General features: G+C 34.5%; 2 protein-coding genes across 2 annotated transcripts; both read right to left on the bottom strand.

Annotated features, from left to right (window-relative positions):
* Positions 1-1,031: 1,031 nt before the first annotated feature.
* LOC123675551 (transport and Golgi organization protein 2) lies at positions 1,032-3,073 on the bottom strand. The gene is made up of 5 exons (XM_045610919.1): positions 2,687-3,073; positions 1,742-1,988; positions 1,364-1,579; positions 1,218-1,313; positions 1,032-1,158 (listed from the first exon to the last, which is right to left on the bottom strand). Exons 1-5 carry the CDS (start codon positions 2,823-2,825, stop codon positions 1,035-1,037), a joined length of 822 nt encoding a protein of 273 aa, XP_045466875.1. The 5' UTR covers positions 2,826-3,073; the 3' UTR covers positions 1,032-1,034.
* A 7,125-nt stretch (positions 3,074-10,198) lies between these two features.
* On the bottom strand, positions 10,199-14,417 carry LOC123675553. Its single transcript, XM_045610923.1, has 2 exons — positions 13,163-14,417; positions 10,199-11,318 (listed from the first exon to the last, which is right to left on the bottom strand). Exons 1-2 carry the CDS (start codon positions 14,316-14,318, stop codon positions 10,816-10,818), a joined length of 1,659 nt encoding a protein of 552 aa, XP_045466879.1. The 5' UTR covers positions 14,319-14,417; the 3' UTR covers positions 10,199-10,815.
* Positions 14,418-17,189: the final 2,772 nt, after the last annotated feature.

A 17,189-nucleotide genomic window follows, 5' to 3' on the forward strand; every position in this document is an offset into this window, starting at 1 on the left:
TCAACATAAATCATTTTTAGTTTAATATTTTTAAAAACGATCCTCTAGAATTGATTCACAAAAACAAACTGGATTTTATTCATATTCATAAGATGAATGTATGGTAACAATTTCAACGTTTTATTCTTTATATTTTTCTGCAAAAATAAAATTTTCTATCTCATTTTTTTGTGTAAAAATCGGTTCAAGATATCAAATCTATAAAGGTATTTTCAGTTATTGCACCTTTGTCATTCACGGTTGAGAGTAAAAAAGTGTCTCAAATTAATAGATATTTCACGTCCTTTTTTCCCAATATACCGGGTGGTTTTTTTAAGTTGAAACATTCAAAAAATCTCGAAAATTAAATATCTTGCAGGAAAATATATCAAATGAATTTGAATTGATGGATTTGAGGGGAAGTCCACTTAAGTCAGAAACTCTTCCATTTAATTCCCCCTTGTGAGGGGTACGGGGGTCAACTTTGAAATTTCAAATGGAAATACAAAATTTTTGTAGGAACAATTTTTCACGAATCCTCACAGATGGTTCTTCATACAAGTTTTCTGCTGAACTCTTTGTTTTCAATACATGAACTGTCATTGATCATTTGAAAATAGCGAAATTATTTGTTTTTGTTTCAAAATACTTCCCATAAATTAATAAGGATGTATCAATTGAAAGGTTATTCGGAATCTAGTAGAAATCTCCATCAAGCCATTTATCTTTATGCTCACAACGTTTTTCGCTTCAACAAATAGCTGGATAATTTACGACTGAAATTTCAGGTGAACGATTATTCGAACGGATACATTGATGGAACATTTCAAACTTCATTATAGAGCCATCTTTGACCATCACCGTATGGTAATATCTAAAAGTGATAAGTGTATAGGAATTTGCTACCGGCTGCAAATACATAATATCCAATAAAAATAATCGCTCAAAATTAGTTTCATTCACTCTTGTTGGATTTGATATGTTTATATTTGAGACCTAATGTGTTTGAAGGTATCGTCTTGGATAGGAAAAAAATATTAATAACAGAAGCATTTTCATAAATTGCTTTTAATCGAAGAAGTTTTCCAAATTATATCTTCTGGATTGATAGGCGAATCCATGGTATCTTCGTGAAATTCTATATTCCAATCTTTATCCACTAAAATTATGGAATGTGTTCTGAAAATATCAGTTTTCAAAATTCTTAGAAATCCTCAACATTGTTTTCAAGTCATTACCTTGTACCATACATTTTTTTTATGTCTACATAGATAGATGATAACTGTTCGAAAGCTTGGGGAGCTCTTCTTTGTAATTCAGGATCTGGTAGATTTCTGCAGAACAGAAAAATTAGGGTCTGTTTAGAGCTCATTATTATACTTACTTTTCACTAGATTTCAATAGCTTCAAAAGGGCGTTTTTAAGTTCTTCCTTTGATTTAGAGGTTTGTATTATCTCTTTAAATTTATATCGGCCATTTCTGACTTTGGTTAAAGGTCGATTAATAGGTGAATTACCAAAACCAAGTGTTTGTTCTCCCGAAAATTTGCAAACTTGATTTGGAGTGTTGCTTAAAAAATAAGTGGTAACTTCCTTTTTGCTGAAAATTGGAAAAGCGAATGAAAGGTTCCAAATAAGTGGCAACAAAAATTAAGTGAAAAAAGATTTATGCTTAAGGAATTCAATATAGAACATGTAAGAACCCAGTTATCAGATAGACTAACATTCAATTAAGGGAAAAGAAATTGATTGAATAACTCACTTCAATTCTACAGAGACCAAATTGAAAGCGTTAAATTCACCGCTTTTCAATAAATTCTCAAAGAAGAGTATTGGAGAATCTTTGGTTTTTAAGTAGTTCGGAACAATAAATCCTCTGCTTTGCACATTGGCGTTCTTTTCCTCGCCTGTAACATTCAATAGGCAACCGAAGCGTAGTATTTGCTTTTTTTCATCTACCCTCAGACCTAACCACATGCCATTTTCTCGATTTTCTTCAAGGTCTCTACCTGCAAATCATCATGGTAAAACTGCAGTTTATTTGTAAAATATTTAAGCTGGTGTCTTTTTTAACAAAAAATAAAATATTCTCGATATGCTTCAATTTTGAAGGTTTTCTCGAAGTGATACGTTTCAATAATGAACATTGAAAATTATTCAACTACCTATTCTATTGCTGTAGAAAATCCAACTAGGTAAATCGAATGTATTAATGAATATTTCTCGAAACGAATCGATACGTGCATGATTTTCTAGGTTCTGAATTAGTTATTTTAAATTAAAATCGAAATTTTTCATCTGAGCAAAAATTCAACAATTCATAAAATTTTTGACCAACTTGTTACAGAAATTCGATGGAAGTGATGTCATTTTGTACAATACGAGATCCTCAGCCCATTAAAAATAAAACGCAGCCAAACAAGATAAAAGCACATGTTGTAGGCAGGGGCAACCCTACCTGTAGGTTATTAACCTAACCTCAATATAACATTGGATTCAATTTTTTTTTATTTTTTGAGCCAAATTTTGCAATTTCCATTTTATTTTGGCCTTTCTATATTATTTGATGAAGAATACTGAAAAGTGGGTAATGTAGGTATAGCATTTTTTGACGATAAAAAGTGGAGAGAAGAATATGAATTAACTTTAATTAATACGGGATCTTATTCATGTTATGTAATTATTATTATGTTCTATTCAAACGTACCTCCGATAATTTTAGTATCAGGACAGATAAAAGCTTGTTTGGATGGTCGTTTATAAAATTCATCTCGGTTTGATGCTATAATTAACCTATATTCACCATTTTTAGGATTAGGATTTGTTTCAATGAATGTAATGCACATCACTACGTCGTAGATTTACTAGAAATGTGACAAGACAACCAATTAGTACTGATTTGTTAGATAGGTTTTGTTTTGCATAAATATTGTTATATGATTAACGATAATAGGGAATAATAATAAAAGCCACTCTAAATCTCTGATAATAAATTATGATAGTAGTGAGAGTAGATATAGATAGCCGCGAAAGTGCATTGTATACAGTCTTTATGAATGATTATTTGATCGGCTTATGAAATGTTCGTCACCGCTTTTCACCAATAGTCTGGAAACTATTCTATATTATATAACCAACAATTATTAATTGTGTATGAATTCCCATTCAAATTTCGCAAATTCTTTGTTCTTTGTTTCCGTCGAAAGTATGATGCCTCGAAAATATTCTAGGCATGTAATTAGGTAGTAAGTAAGTAAACTGAAATTATTTCAAAGTCCATTGTATGATGATTGATATAAATAACCTTCTGAGGAATAACTGTAGTAGAATCGTTCAGAACAAAACAGAATTTTTTAATTTAATGGACTTAGCGATTTGTTTTGGAGAAATGGATTTGATTTACAGCCTTTAACATTCAAGGATATAATAGATCTCAAAAAGCAGTACCGGCATAAAAATAGTAGACAACATGTGGCATCCCGTTTCCGAAGATTCCTGAGATCAGTGATGTCGACGATGTCGTGAAACAACACTATTTGATCTACAGAAACTTATGCATTTCTATTCGATTTTCGATCCATACCATATCTAGACTTTTCGATTTGAAGTTACATTCTTTAGGATCTGTAGAGATAAGAAGATTCACATTTGTGTTTGCGGGAAAATTTTCCATTTTATTGACCGATTGGGGATTAAACACATTATGAATTCGGAATTTTTCATGATTAAATGGTTTCATCATTCAGATTAAGGTAGTCCGACAAATGTAAAGGCGAAAAAGCAAGGCTGAAACATAAAAAAATCGTTTGTAACCATTTGCATAAGGCTGTTTTCAAGTAGAAGCTCGATGTATGGGTATTTTACGAGTTAACGCAAAAAACTCATGGACCGAATTTCCATCTACAAATCCCTGCTGAATCGCAACAAAATCGACCCATTTTTGAAGCGGTTAGTGACTGGTGATAAAAATGGACCACTCACGACAACGTCAAGCAAAAACGGTCGTGGTCGAAACGTGGTGAGCCGTCGAAAACGTTGACCAAGCTAGAATTGACGGTAAGACGGTTTTGCTGTGCGTTTCGTGAGTTGGACCAGTTAGGTTCGACAACGTCAAGTGAAAACGATTATGGGATTGACGTCCAGGAAGGTTTTGCTCTGTATTTGGTGGGATTGGAGGGAAATTATCTACTATATGAGCTGCTTCCTTACGGTAAAACTGTTAACTAGGAACTGTACTATCAACAGTTGGACCTCCTGAAGGAATAATCGCCCAGAAGCGGCCAGCTTTGGCCAATAGGAGAGGAATTGTATTCCATCAGGACAACGCCAGGCCACACACATCGATAGTGACTAGCCGGGAGCTTGGTTGGGAGGTTCTTATGCATCCACCTAATAGTACGGACCTGGAACCAGGTGAATTCAATATGTTCCTCTCCATGGCGACCAATACGCTCTATTAGTGATGACGTCACACACCGCCATTTTAGTCCTTCTGTAAGTGTTCGGAATCCGAACAAACAAATTGTCATTCGAATTAGTACGTTGTCGTTAAAGAAATTGGCTTATTTTGATGAATACGATTATTTAAGGAACGATTTTACTATTAATTGATAGACAGAAGGTACGAGATTAATGCCAGTAAGTTCGAACTTGAAGTTCAACTAATAAACACGGCTTTTTACAAAAACTGGGGAATGATTCAGGATTCAAACTTACTGGTATTAACCTCGTTCTTTCTGTCTATCAATTAATACCGAAATCGTTCCTCAAATACTCTCATTTATGAAAATAAGCCAATTTCTTCAACCTACACCGTACTAATTTGAATGACAATTTATTTGTTTGAATTCCGAATACTGACAGCAGAACCAAAAATGGCGGTGTGTGACGTCACACTAATAGAGCGTATTTTGCTGGTGAAAAATTCAACAGAGGCTTGTGAAAATCGACTGTCTTAATTTTTTGCAAATTGGGATGAGGGCTTCTATGACAGAGGCATAATGATATTATCTTAAAAATGGCAAGTAATCAAACAAAAGGACGCATATTTGTCCTAAATCGGATCATTCTAATTACGGTAATTGAAGCCTTGTTTATTGAAATTATTGAAGTTATTCCGGTAGCTATCACCTACGCCTCTGACCCAGGGCATTTGATACTTGAGAAACTAATTCAGTTTAGATAGAAGGTATAATGTATATTCATCCCTACCTGATACGCTCCTGTATTGACCTTACGTCAGCAATCCGGCACAGCTCTGTCTTCCTGAGGCGTTTGACCTTGAACCGACCAATAGCAATTGAGAATTATTATTCCCAGAATCTAGAGGGCTAGATTGTTCCAACGAATATTGTGTTTCAGCGTTCATTCCGATCCGATGCACGCTTCGCTTGGTTACCAGTAGTGAAAATCGTGTTTTGATTGACAAAATGGATTTGATTTCGAAATATAAGAACTTTCCCAGTATGAGCATTGATGAACAACTAGAAATTAAACGCAATGGACGACCTATGCCTAACTTGAATTTCGAAGTGTCTTCTTCAAGTCGTGGAAAAAACTATACAAGAAAATTCAATACAAATATTTATGAGAAATACGAGTGGATATGTGGCTGTGAAATAAAAAATCGACTTTATTGTTTTGTATGTGTCCTTTTTGGTGGTGAAGAACATTGGACTGTATTTGGTATTGATGATTTAGTGCATATTGCTGAAAAGGCCAGATCGCATGGAATCTCCAAACAACATCTCACAAATCAAATGCAATTGACTTTATTAGGAAAAGAAAATATTCAAGAACAGCTGGACACTGCATATTGGACTAACATCGCAATTCATAATGAAAAAATTGCTAAAAACAGGTTTCTACTATCCAAAATTATAGACGCTATTAAATTTTGTGGTACATTCGAACTGGCACTTCAGAGTCACGACGAAAGTGAAAATTCTTTAAATCCAGACATTTTTCAAGACATTACGAGAGGTATCGTCAATTATACGGCAGAAATTGACAAAAGCTTAAAAGAACATTTGGATCGATCAACTGTATTTGAAGGGTCATCTGAAGAAATTCAAAAAGACTTGTTGGATTGTATTTTCGAAGTCTATAGAGAAGTTATTTCAACAGAAATACGAAATACGGATTTTCTAGGAATAATGGCTTATGAAACAACAGATGCTGCATCGAAGTTGTACACGGTTTTAATCCTTCGCTACGTCAAGTGTGGTAAACCAGTCGAAAGATTTTGGGGATTTTTTTCGAGCGAACACCAAACAGTTGAAGATCTTAGTCGCCAAATCTTGAAAGAAATCGAACCATTAGTTGCTGAAAATCCCAATAAATTAGTTGCACAAACATATGACGGGTCAGCTGTAATGACTGGAAAACGGGGAATACAATCTAGAATTAAGGAAAAATATCCCATTGCTCATTTTGTGCACTGTTTTGCCGATCAATTGAATTATATAATGAGTCAGGCAGCTTCACGAAATAATGATGTCCGTTTGTTTTTTGGAAATTTAAGTGAAATTGAAAAATTCTTCTCGAATCAACATGTTTCTTCTTTTCTTGATGTGAAACCCAAGTCCACATCTTCAAAATGGAACTTCAAAAGTCGGATAGTAAACGTAGTTTTCGAAAACAAAGAAGAACTCCTGGAGTGTCTGGAGACAATTGAGGAATCATCTGGTGTGATAATAGCAATTAAAATCAAAGCAGGTGCAATCCGAAGACTTCTACAGGAAAAGTCGTTTATTTTTTGGCTTACATTTTTCCATTATGTAATGTTGGAAGTGGATATTTTCTACAACGAACTACAAAAACGTATTATCGATTCTGTAGAAATAAGTAGATCATTAAGAAAATTCAAGGAGTGTATAAACGACATAAAAAATATTAAAATCTATGATATTTTGAATGAAGCTAAAGATTCACACGTTATAGAAACTAAAAGAAGAAAACTAAATGAAGACATTTGGACGGAGTCTGTGATTGAAGTATGTGATGTCATCATCAACGTGGCAGAAGATCGTTTTGCGTATACTAATCAATTGAATGCAGTTAACTTATTCCTTTGTGAAAGATTCGAGTGGTACGACTGTGCATTTCCACAAGAATTTTTTGTGAGAACCATGGAGTCGTACCCAATTTTCGAAAAAAGAAGGCTAAAGACAGAGCTATCTATTTTATATTCTAGCATTGAATATCGTAGTTTTTCCTCATGTGCAGTGCTCCTCAGTTTTTTATTCGAAAATAACCTTCAGGAGGTTTTTACAGAAACAATTAAATTGTTACAAATACTTGTCACAATACCGATGACCACCGTAGAGGCAGAAAGAAATGTTTCTTCGTTGAATAGGATTAAAACATTTTTGGAGAGTACCATGTCACAGGATCGACTGAATGCTTTAGGGTGTTTGTCAATAGAGCAAAAACTTATTCGCTCTGTACCGGAATTTAATGAAAGAGTTATTGACAAGTTCGCTATAAAGAAAGATATTGACATATTGACTTATTGTTCAAGAAGAATTGAATAAGATATTTCTATACGAGAATATTTTATAGCGGATGATAATATCAAGGATATAAAATTCCACGAACATCAAGTAAAACTTGTCGAAAACAGTAAGAGCTCAGTCAAAGTAAATATAGGAGATAATCTAATACATAATATATGTTTAGAAACACTGAAAATGATTTTTTTTAGTTTTATCAATATAATTCCTTCAAACAAACATGTGTCAATTCCAATAACCTTCACTTCATTATGAATATTAAAATAAAAGTTAACCAAAATAAAACTCAATAAATACCTACCTCACATGAACCAAGGGCCTAGATCTTCTTATTTCTTGGGGGGTAATCGAAAAAAAAATTTTTGACGACAACATGTAATGTGAGAAAAAAGGTTTGATAACGAAGTTTGAACCACAAGTTACTCGAAATAATAGAATTTTTTTGATTACCGATTCGATTGTTCTTACCTTATATAGGGTGTTCTTAAATTGTAAGTAAGAAGAAAAATGAGAGATTCCTTGAAAATTTTCAAGAATAAAATGTCCTATACGCTTGGCCCACAAACGCTTTGTTTTATAAATAAAGGGTGTTCTTGTACTCCTACTTTCTTGAGATGCTTATAACATTTTATGAAACCTTTGTAAATATTCTAAACAGATTGGTTGAATAAGTACCAACACTTTTATTCATCACAGCTTAAGAAAAACTTGAACTTTAACATCTGTATCTGTATCTGTTATAAAAATTTATTATCCAATAAATCATGTCATAGGACTTTATTTGATTATTGTTCGTTTGAACCTCCAATTAAGGAACACCCTGAATAGTCAATTTAAAATGGGTGTTTTCTCAAATAAATTGCAATTTGAATTGAACACATTAAATTGTAAAACATAGCATAGACAATTTTTCGATGCGAATAACTAGCTCAGTTCTTCGATAACTGCAGTATTAAAATTTTGTGACAAAAATCATACACGGCAAAGCAAGGGGGACACCGACAAAGCGGGTGGATAAAGGAAAATAATAAACCTCGGACATAGACGTACTCGTTGTGCAATAAAAGTAATCATCTTGAAGGCGAAAATAAACTTATAAACCGTAAAAGGTTCCGATTTTTTGCTGTCGTGTCGATTTTAAAGAAAGGTAGATATATTATTGGTTCATTTTATGGAAAAATTTTCGTTCTTCGTCTTTGAGAAAATCCTATTTCATATTTTGGAAACCTTGGGGGGGTGGCTCAGTTATCCCCAGTACCCCCTATTTCTACGTCCTTGATATGAACAGAAATTGGGAGTTTCCAATTTTCTCTTTTCATTTCAATAGCTCTTCTTGATGGGCCTGCGTGAAAAAGTTTCATCAAGGGATGTTGTTTGGTAGAATTAATACTATTTACTGCAGCACAATCGGGTATTGTAAAAATGTATTTGATCTAAAAAAATAGCATCTTCTTTCATCGAAGTTATGGCTTTGATATCATATACTAGCTAAAGAACCGAAGATTTTAGAGTAATTCAAATAACAAATCATATAAGAAAATGTAAGAAACATCCATATATAAAAAATACTACTTACCACCTTAGCTGAGAAGACTCCAGACAAGGAAAGTTTGATATTGAAGGGATACTAGGCCAAAAGTATCCGTTTCAGATAACAATGATGCCATAAATTTACTTACTTTCTCACTAAATGGCCCTTATATTTTGAATGAAATCCCAAAATCAGGTGAAATAGAAGAATTTTTCCTGAAAATGTCGGATGAGCCAATCAAAAATAGGACTACTTTTGTCACCACTATGTTTGTTTTAGTCCCTTTAATCAAATCGAGTTTGGAGGAATTTGGAATATGAATCCCTTCTACCATAGTAAAGGGTGTTTTTTTTAGAGCTATAGAATTTTAAATTGCAATAAAACAACGATGGATTATTCGATTGACATGAATTTTATTTATCCGCAAGATAATCTTGTGGCATTTCATTTTGAATATGATTTCTGGCATATGACCGCCACGACTGGCTCGTATGTAGTCCAATCTGGAAGTCCAATTTTCGATGGTCAAGGGTTTGTGGCTTATCCGCATAGACTAATGACTTTACATAGCCCCACAGAAAGTAGTCTAGCGGTGTTAAATCACAAGATCTTGGAGGCCAATTCACAGGTCCAAAACGTGAAATTAGGAGGTCGCCAAACGTGTCTTTCAATAAATCGATTGTGACACGAGCTGTGTGACATGTTGCGCCGTCTTGTTGGAACCACAGCTCCTGGGCATCATGGTTGTTCAATTCAGGAATGAAAAAGTTATTATTCATGTCTATATACCGATCACCATTGACTGTAACGTTCTGGCCATCATCGTTTTTGAAGAAGAACGGACCAATGATTCCACCAGCCCATAAAGCGCACCAAACAGTCAGTTTTTCTGTATGTAACGGTGTTTCGACATACACTAGAGGATTAGCTTCACTCCAAATGCGGCAGTTTTGTTTGTTGACGTAACCATTCAAAATTTTCAATTTGAGAATGAATAAAAAAAATAGTCTGATAACTTTTCGTTTTTTGCAGAAGAATTGATGATATATGGTATCCCGAGAAAGCACTGATATATTTCAGAAATTATTATATGACATATTTCCAAGGCTGCTTTGGATATTATTCTTTTCGAGTATTTCTTTAGGATGTGATGGTTTTAATAGTCATAACAAAGTAAATAAAGTAAACTTTTATTGGAAAAAATTGACAAAAAATTGCACTTGTCCCAAAATTTGAAATAAAATATCTTTGATTTAATATTGCACAGTAGAATTATCACTAATATAATAAAAGAATCGTAATATTATACAGATTAGATACAGATTACAGATAAGAGAAGTCTTAGAAGAATGAACATGGTAATATGAAAAGCGAGCAAGTAAACACCAGGTTCCCTATTTTTAATTGTTAAAGAACGATGAACTCCTTCAATAAAATGGAATAAATTTTCAATATCAACAAATAGAGAGATTATATTGTAAACATAATATGTTATATTTAATCTCTAAGAATCCCGTCCAATCACCAAAAAATCACCCCAATTTTTATATACAAGTAACCTTCATAAAATATTTTCAACATAAACTTCGGACTACATATTATTATTATACATGAGATATCAAATTTTATTAATATACTAATATACAGTGTACAACTTCAAAAATTATTGAAGGATTCTGAAGAAAGTTGAGAGAAATAATTGACAATTTCAGAATTAATAAAATCAATTATATAAGAGCTTTCACCATTTGATTTACAATTTTTTACACTCGATAAAAAGCTCCAAATATGTCATGGCAAGTACCCAAGGGAATTCTCTAAGCTATTGATGTCACCATCCAACATATGATAATGATGATTTCCATGGAGGTAATTTCTTGGGTCCTCTTTTCTGTTACCGATACTAGATCTTCTCGAGTCATCTGATTGACTCTGAATAGTATACAAACCATTTTTTGAGCTGAACAGCTGCGGGTTTGTTGATTTGTAGAAATTCCTGCCGCTGCTGTACAGAGTGTTTTGTATCATACGTCCATGATGTGCTTTAGTTTGGATGTCAGCGTATGTTAAGTTTCTGCAAGGTACGGAACCGTGGCTTTTGAAACTATTGTAAATGTTATTCGACGCTACAACAGGGTTCATTGATCTTTCGAACCTGTCCAAGTGTTTCAAGTCCGTTGTTTGGTTCAGCTTCAAGTCGGCAAAAAGAGCTGCTATTTCTGCAGTTTTCTTGACTGACAGAGCTTCGTGGCAAGTTGCTGAAGAAGCTATGGTGGCATCTTGTAATTTCATTTCTTCTAGAAGAGAAATATAGTTTACGATGAACAAATATTCGTACCTTATTTACACTGCGCAAAAAAATTAACGCACATTATGGAAATCTCAAATTTATTCTACAACTGAAGGTGTTCTCAATGATAATTATTTTTATCAGAATTATGCAAGCATATGTAATCCACTTTCAACGTTTCTCTTCAATACAGATGTTTTTTCCCAGCAGGAATAAAAAAAGATGAGATTATCAGATTTTGAATGTATTGGCTCCATTCTGAAATCAGTTGTTCTCGATAAATTCTAGTGATCAATAGTTTTTCTTTCGTTTGATTTTCTACACTCGATCGCTATGCAACGCGAAACACGTAATTTGACCCAAGAGGAATGTGCCCAAGCGGTAGTTTTACGAGAAGAAGGGTGGACATACTAAAGAATTGCAGAAAGGTTTGGAGTTTCCCATACAAGTGTATCCAGAATGTTGCAGTGATTCAGGGAGATAGGTATGAATGTCCGAAGACCAGCACATGGTAGACCACGGGTAACAACTGCCAATCAAGAACGTTACTTGAGAGTTTCTTCGTTGAGACAACGGTTTGTAACCGCTCGCCTCCTTCAAAATCAGCTTGAACAAACTCTGGGGTGCAAATTAGCACTCAGACAATAAGAAATCGCCTCAGAGAATATGATTTAAGGCCTCGTGTCGCGGTAAGAGGCCCAGCTCTTACCCCAGCCCATCGAAGGCGCGTTTGGATTTTGCGAGAGAGCATATCCATTGGGAAGAAGCTGATTGGGAAAGAGTTCTCTTCACAGATGAGTCTAGATTCTGCCTCTACCATTGTGATCGACGTTCCCTTGTATACAGACGTCCACATGAAATATATGCTCAGTGCAATTTCCTGAATACTACTGGTTTCGGGGGAATATATTATGGTATGAGGTGGAATATCTTTGACTGCTCGCACAGACCTAGTGGTCGTTGATAATGGAGCTATGAATGCTGATAGGTATATAAGGAACATTCTTGAAGAGCATGTAGTGCCATTTGCCCTATACATTGGTGAAAATTTCATTTTTATGGACGATAATGCCAGACCCCATCGTGCGCGCATCGTTCAGGAGTACCTTGAAGAGGTTGAAGTCTCTCGAATGGAATGGCCAGAAAGAAGTCCAGATCTCAATCCGATTGAGCAGGTTTGGGACAACATCAATAGAAGGCTGAGAAGTTCAGAAAATCATCCAGCTACTCTTAATGACTTAGGAATCCAACTCAGAGAAATCTGGGAAGTATTAGATCAGATCATTTCAAGATAACTCATTTTGAGTATGAACCGTCGTTGCCGAGCTGTAATTAACGCAAGGGGTGGAAATACCAAGTATTAAATCACTTATCAGCATTCCAGTATTTTGAAATTGTTTATTTCTCTTCTTTCACATAAGATTCGATGAAATCCTGAATTTTTCTTCCATTTAATGTATTTTGTTTCGTTCAAAACCTTCCCGAGAGAACATAAAAAATAAGTTATAAAGTCAATGTAGAGTTAACTTTCATTAAAATTGAGATTTTCAGAACGTGCGTTAATTTTTTGCGCAGTGTATATTAATCTACATTAGCGTTAATTCAGAGCATGATAATGAGCTCACAGGCTAAGAACTAAGAGTTAATTCAAGTTTATTTAACAAATGACGAAAACGGTTATGCTGAAATATTGTCAATTTTGTCGATTATTGTGGTGTTGCACACATTGCGTTGTTTCCAAAACGCTAACAATAATTAATACTATTCGAGCATTATGCGCTATGTTCTTCTTCAAAAGTTTAGAAATTATGAAAGGTAAAAGAAATAAAACAATCCGGGAGTACTTACTTTTGTTGGATCCATATTTGGTTGACTTGTAGGCTCTCGAAGAACTTTGTTTAAGCAATCCAATTCGTTCTGATTCGCTCAAAGCTCTAGGAAACATTCCAACACCTTTGTACTTCCGGAAGTCTTCATAATTAGAAAATAGGTCGTACTGTACAGGTTCACTATACCTTTGTCCTCTGTTGCCACCCTGGCTGTAGTTATAACTATAGTAGGGGTCTATTGGTCTTGACAATGTTTTCAGTCTATCGTAGTAAGAATCACCAGGGTAACGAAGGTATTCTAAACTTTTGGTGCTTTTTGTGTTGGAGCTTTTCTTGCATAATTTTCTATGTTTTTCAGGTTGGGGTACGATGCCTTTCTGTTTGAGTTGCTCAAGTATGGGTGTTGTTTTCTGGGATCTTGGACAATAACATTTGTTGCTCTCGGTGCAACTGTCTGTATCGCAGCCACAAAATGTCAAGGTACCATCGAGACAGGGACAATTATCGTTAGGTAGGTTGTCTTGTTTGGATTTGCACTTTTTCTTATTGTACTGTTTGTTTCCCAAACTACAGTAACATTTATCTGCTGAAGTACACGTACAGCTGTCACTGTCATATGAACAATCTGAACAGGAAACATAACCGCTAGAAGAGTTTCTATGTGGGTTAACGTTAAGTGCATTCGGTGCTTTAGGCCTTCTCACTGACAAAAAATCACTTTCTTCGGATGTACTTAACCTGTCTCTCTTGGCTCTCGAGTCATGAGATTTCTTCTTCTGCACCTGCTTTTTCGTGGTTTGTATTTCTTCTTTAGGTGTAAAATGCCTAGTATCGTAGGAAGATGACGATATAGAACTCTCCGGTAGTTTCGTTTGGGCAGATTCTATGTTCAATTTGTGTTTCTTCGTTTTTCTGCACAACCTCAGCCTGAAATTCTTTCGCAGTATCAATTTCAGTCTTCTAAATTTCCCTCCAATTTTCAAGCGGTGAGATTTGACCTGAGTCTTCTTGAGGATTTTTTTCTTCTGTCGCCTCATTATGGATTTTGATCTTTGATACAGTTCATCTTTTGTTAGTGTCACGGATAGTTTTAATAGAAACTCCTTGTATATGGGCTTGAGATCGTTGAAGGACATTCCATTGGAGTCGATGATTACTCCAAGTATTTCGTCCATGGAGTGGAGGCCCTCGTGCTGACGAAACTCACTGAAGAGCTCGTTGAACCCTATAGGTGATCCACCGCTTGCTTGGCCATTTGCTCTGGAAAAGAGGGTTCTTCTACAATGTAATAAAATATTTTATGAAATAAGGGTTGTATCAGAAATGAAGCTAGATGATAGTTTGTAAGATTGAAGTATTCGAAGATATAGGCTACGAAGAATATGACTTAACCGTATTTGTTATTGTACAGTGTACATGCATAAGGTGTGCAACTAAGTTCCTGCTGTTTTTTCGATGAAAATGCAACTTTATTGTGAAAAAATGGTTGAAAAATGAATCATTCAAAGTATTGCCATTATTATGTTATCTACAACTCTTTTCCATCTTTCTTGTAGAATACGAATATTTATTTTGTTATTAAGGGGGATATTATGCGACTAACACCCAGTTGCAGGAAAGTTCATTAAATTTAATGTCGCATTAAAATTTTAATCCTCCATTAAACGGTGCAGGTAGACAATAGGCTTCTCCTACTGGAGGATTGAAATTTTAATGAAAGCATTAAATTTTAATTCAGGTTCCTGCAACAGGGTGATAATGGCTTTGTTAGCCAGTTCATCTTCCTCTTATCTACTCGATATGCTTTATTCCCTAGAATCATTCACTTCTTTTATATATTAAAATCAATAGATTCATTTCGTCTTCCAAGATTTGCCTAAGGAATACAAACAGGTATCTACACATCCACTTTTTGTCGGTGTTTAGACATGAGTGTTCTAAGCTATAGGATCGCCAAACTCATTTATATTTTCGTGTATCACTTGATGATCAAATTTATTGCAAATTGCCAAAAAATGAGGAAGTATTTCTTCTTATAACTGAATCACTGAATAAATTTCAGTTATACTTCAATCACTAATCAGAAAATTAGCAGAATCATTGCCGATCTCGGTATATACTATACTTCTTGATATTGGAAGATATTACATAGGCGTACAACTTCGCTTCCGCCGTTTTTTTTCCGAAATTCGAGGCTTTATTGTAAAAAACTGGGTATACATTTATGATTCAAAGTATTGTCCATCGCTGGCCACTACTTCCTCTCATCTTTCGGGCAGCATACGAATCCCGCGTTTAAAAAACTGGTCATCTTTTGAAGCAATTGACGAATCGATCCAATTTTTTACTTTTTCATAAGACCGGAAATGCTTGTCAGCCAGGCCGTGTGCTATTGATCGAAACAAGTGTTTGTCAATCCCAATGATCCTGCCAGTTCTTGTTGCGTTTCAAACGAGTCTTGATCAAGTAATGTCTCCAAACAATGTCTCGAAAACAAATCGACTAATATTTCGATGGCGTTATGTTTACGAATACTTTAGCTTATTTACGATCTATTTATTTCGACTACCATTTACCGCTACAAAAACATCTATGGCAAAACGGGGGAAGCAAAGTTGTACACCTAATATATCGAATATCATCATTTCAAAATTTCATAGTCTTATGACGTGATTTTTCTTCAATTTGGTCTTATGACCTTTAAGATTTGAAATTCAAGGATTCATTCATCATACTGGAAGGATTATTGAGCAACTTTCATGCAAAAACTAAAAATGTAGTAAGGAGTCCAATTATTCAATAAGGTTCCAAATTAAAAAATAGTACATTGTGCAACAAGTGGGAAAAGTCCAACTTTTCTCGCGAGTGTGGCACGAGCCTGAAACGCGAGTGCCGCAAACACACGAGCGAGAAAAGGACTTTTTCCACATGTGGCACACTATACTTCTCCTACAACTGCACAAATTTCAATAATTCAAGTAATGGACTTGATTCAAATCAAAATGGCCTTCGTTGACAGTATGCGCTAATTTATTGCGTTTCCATAGAAACGACTCAAAAGCTCAATTTCATTGATCTACCAAGTGAGGTGTGGGCAAAGTGCCGTGAGAAATAATATTTCCCACAGTATGAGCAATACAGAGTTCTGAAATTGAGTAAGCTATGAAGAATACGCTACTTTTCATAGCAGTAGTAGTTTTATCAATATAATTCCTTCAAACAAACATGTGTCAATTCCAATAACCTTCACTTCATTATGAATATTAAAATAAAAGTTAACCAAAATAAAACTCAATAAATACCTACCTCACATGAACCAAGGGCCTAGATCTTCTTATTTCTTGGGGGGTAATCGAAAAAAAAATTTTTGACGACAACATGTAATGTGAGAAAAAAGGTTTGATAACGAAGTTTGAACCACAAGTTACTCGAAATAATAGAATTTTTTTGATTACCGATTCGATTGTTCTTACCTTATATAGGGTGTTCTTAAATTGTAAGTAAGAAGAAAAATGAGAGATTCCTTGAAAATTTTCAAGAATAAAATGTCCTATACGCTTGGCCCACAAACGCTTTGTTTTATAAATAAAGGGTGTTCTTGTACTCCTACTTTCTTGAGATGCTTATAACATTTTATGAAACCTTTGTAAATATTCTAAACAGATTGGTTGAATAAGTACCAACACTTTTATTCATCACAGCTTAAGAAAAACTTGAACTTTAACATCTGTATCTGTATCTGTTATAAAAATTTATTATCCAATAAATCATGTCATAGGACTTTATTTGATTATTGTTCGTTTGAACCTCCAATTAAGGAACACCCTGAATAGTCAATTTAAAATGGGTGTTTTCTCAAATAAATTGCAATTTGAATTGAACACATTAAATTGTAAAACATAGCATAGACAATTTTTCGATGCGAATAACTAGCTCAGTTCTTCGATAACTGCAGTATTAAAATTTTGTGACAAAAATCATACACGGCAAAGCAAGGGGGACACCGACAAAGCGGGTGGATAAAGGAAAATAATAAACCTCGGACA

The sequence above is a fragment of the Harmonia axyridis genome, chromosome 3 (assembly GCF_914767665.1).
Source record: "Harmonia axyridis chromosome 3, icHarAxyr1.1, whole genome shotgun sequence".
NCBI classification, from domain to species: domain Eukaryota; kingdom Metazoa; phylum Arthropoda; class Insecta; order Coleoptera; family Coccinellidae; genus Harmonia; species Harmonia axyridis.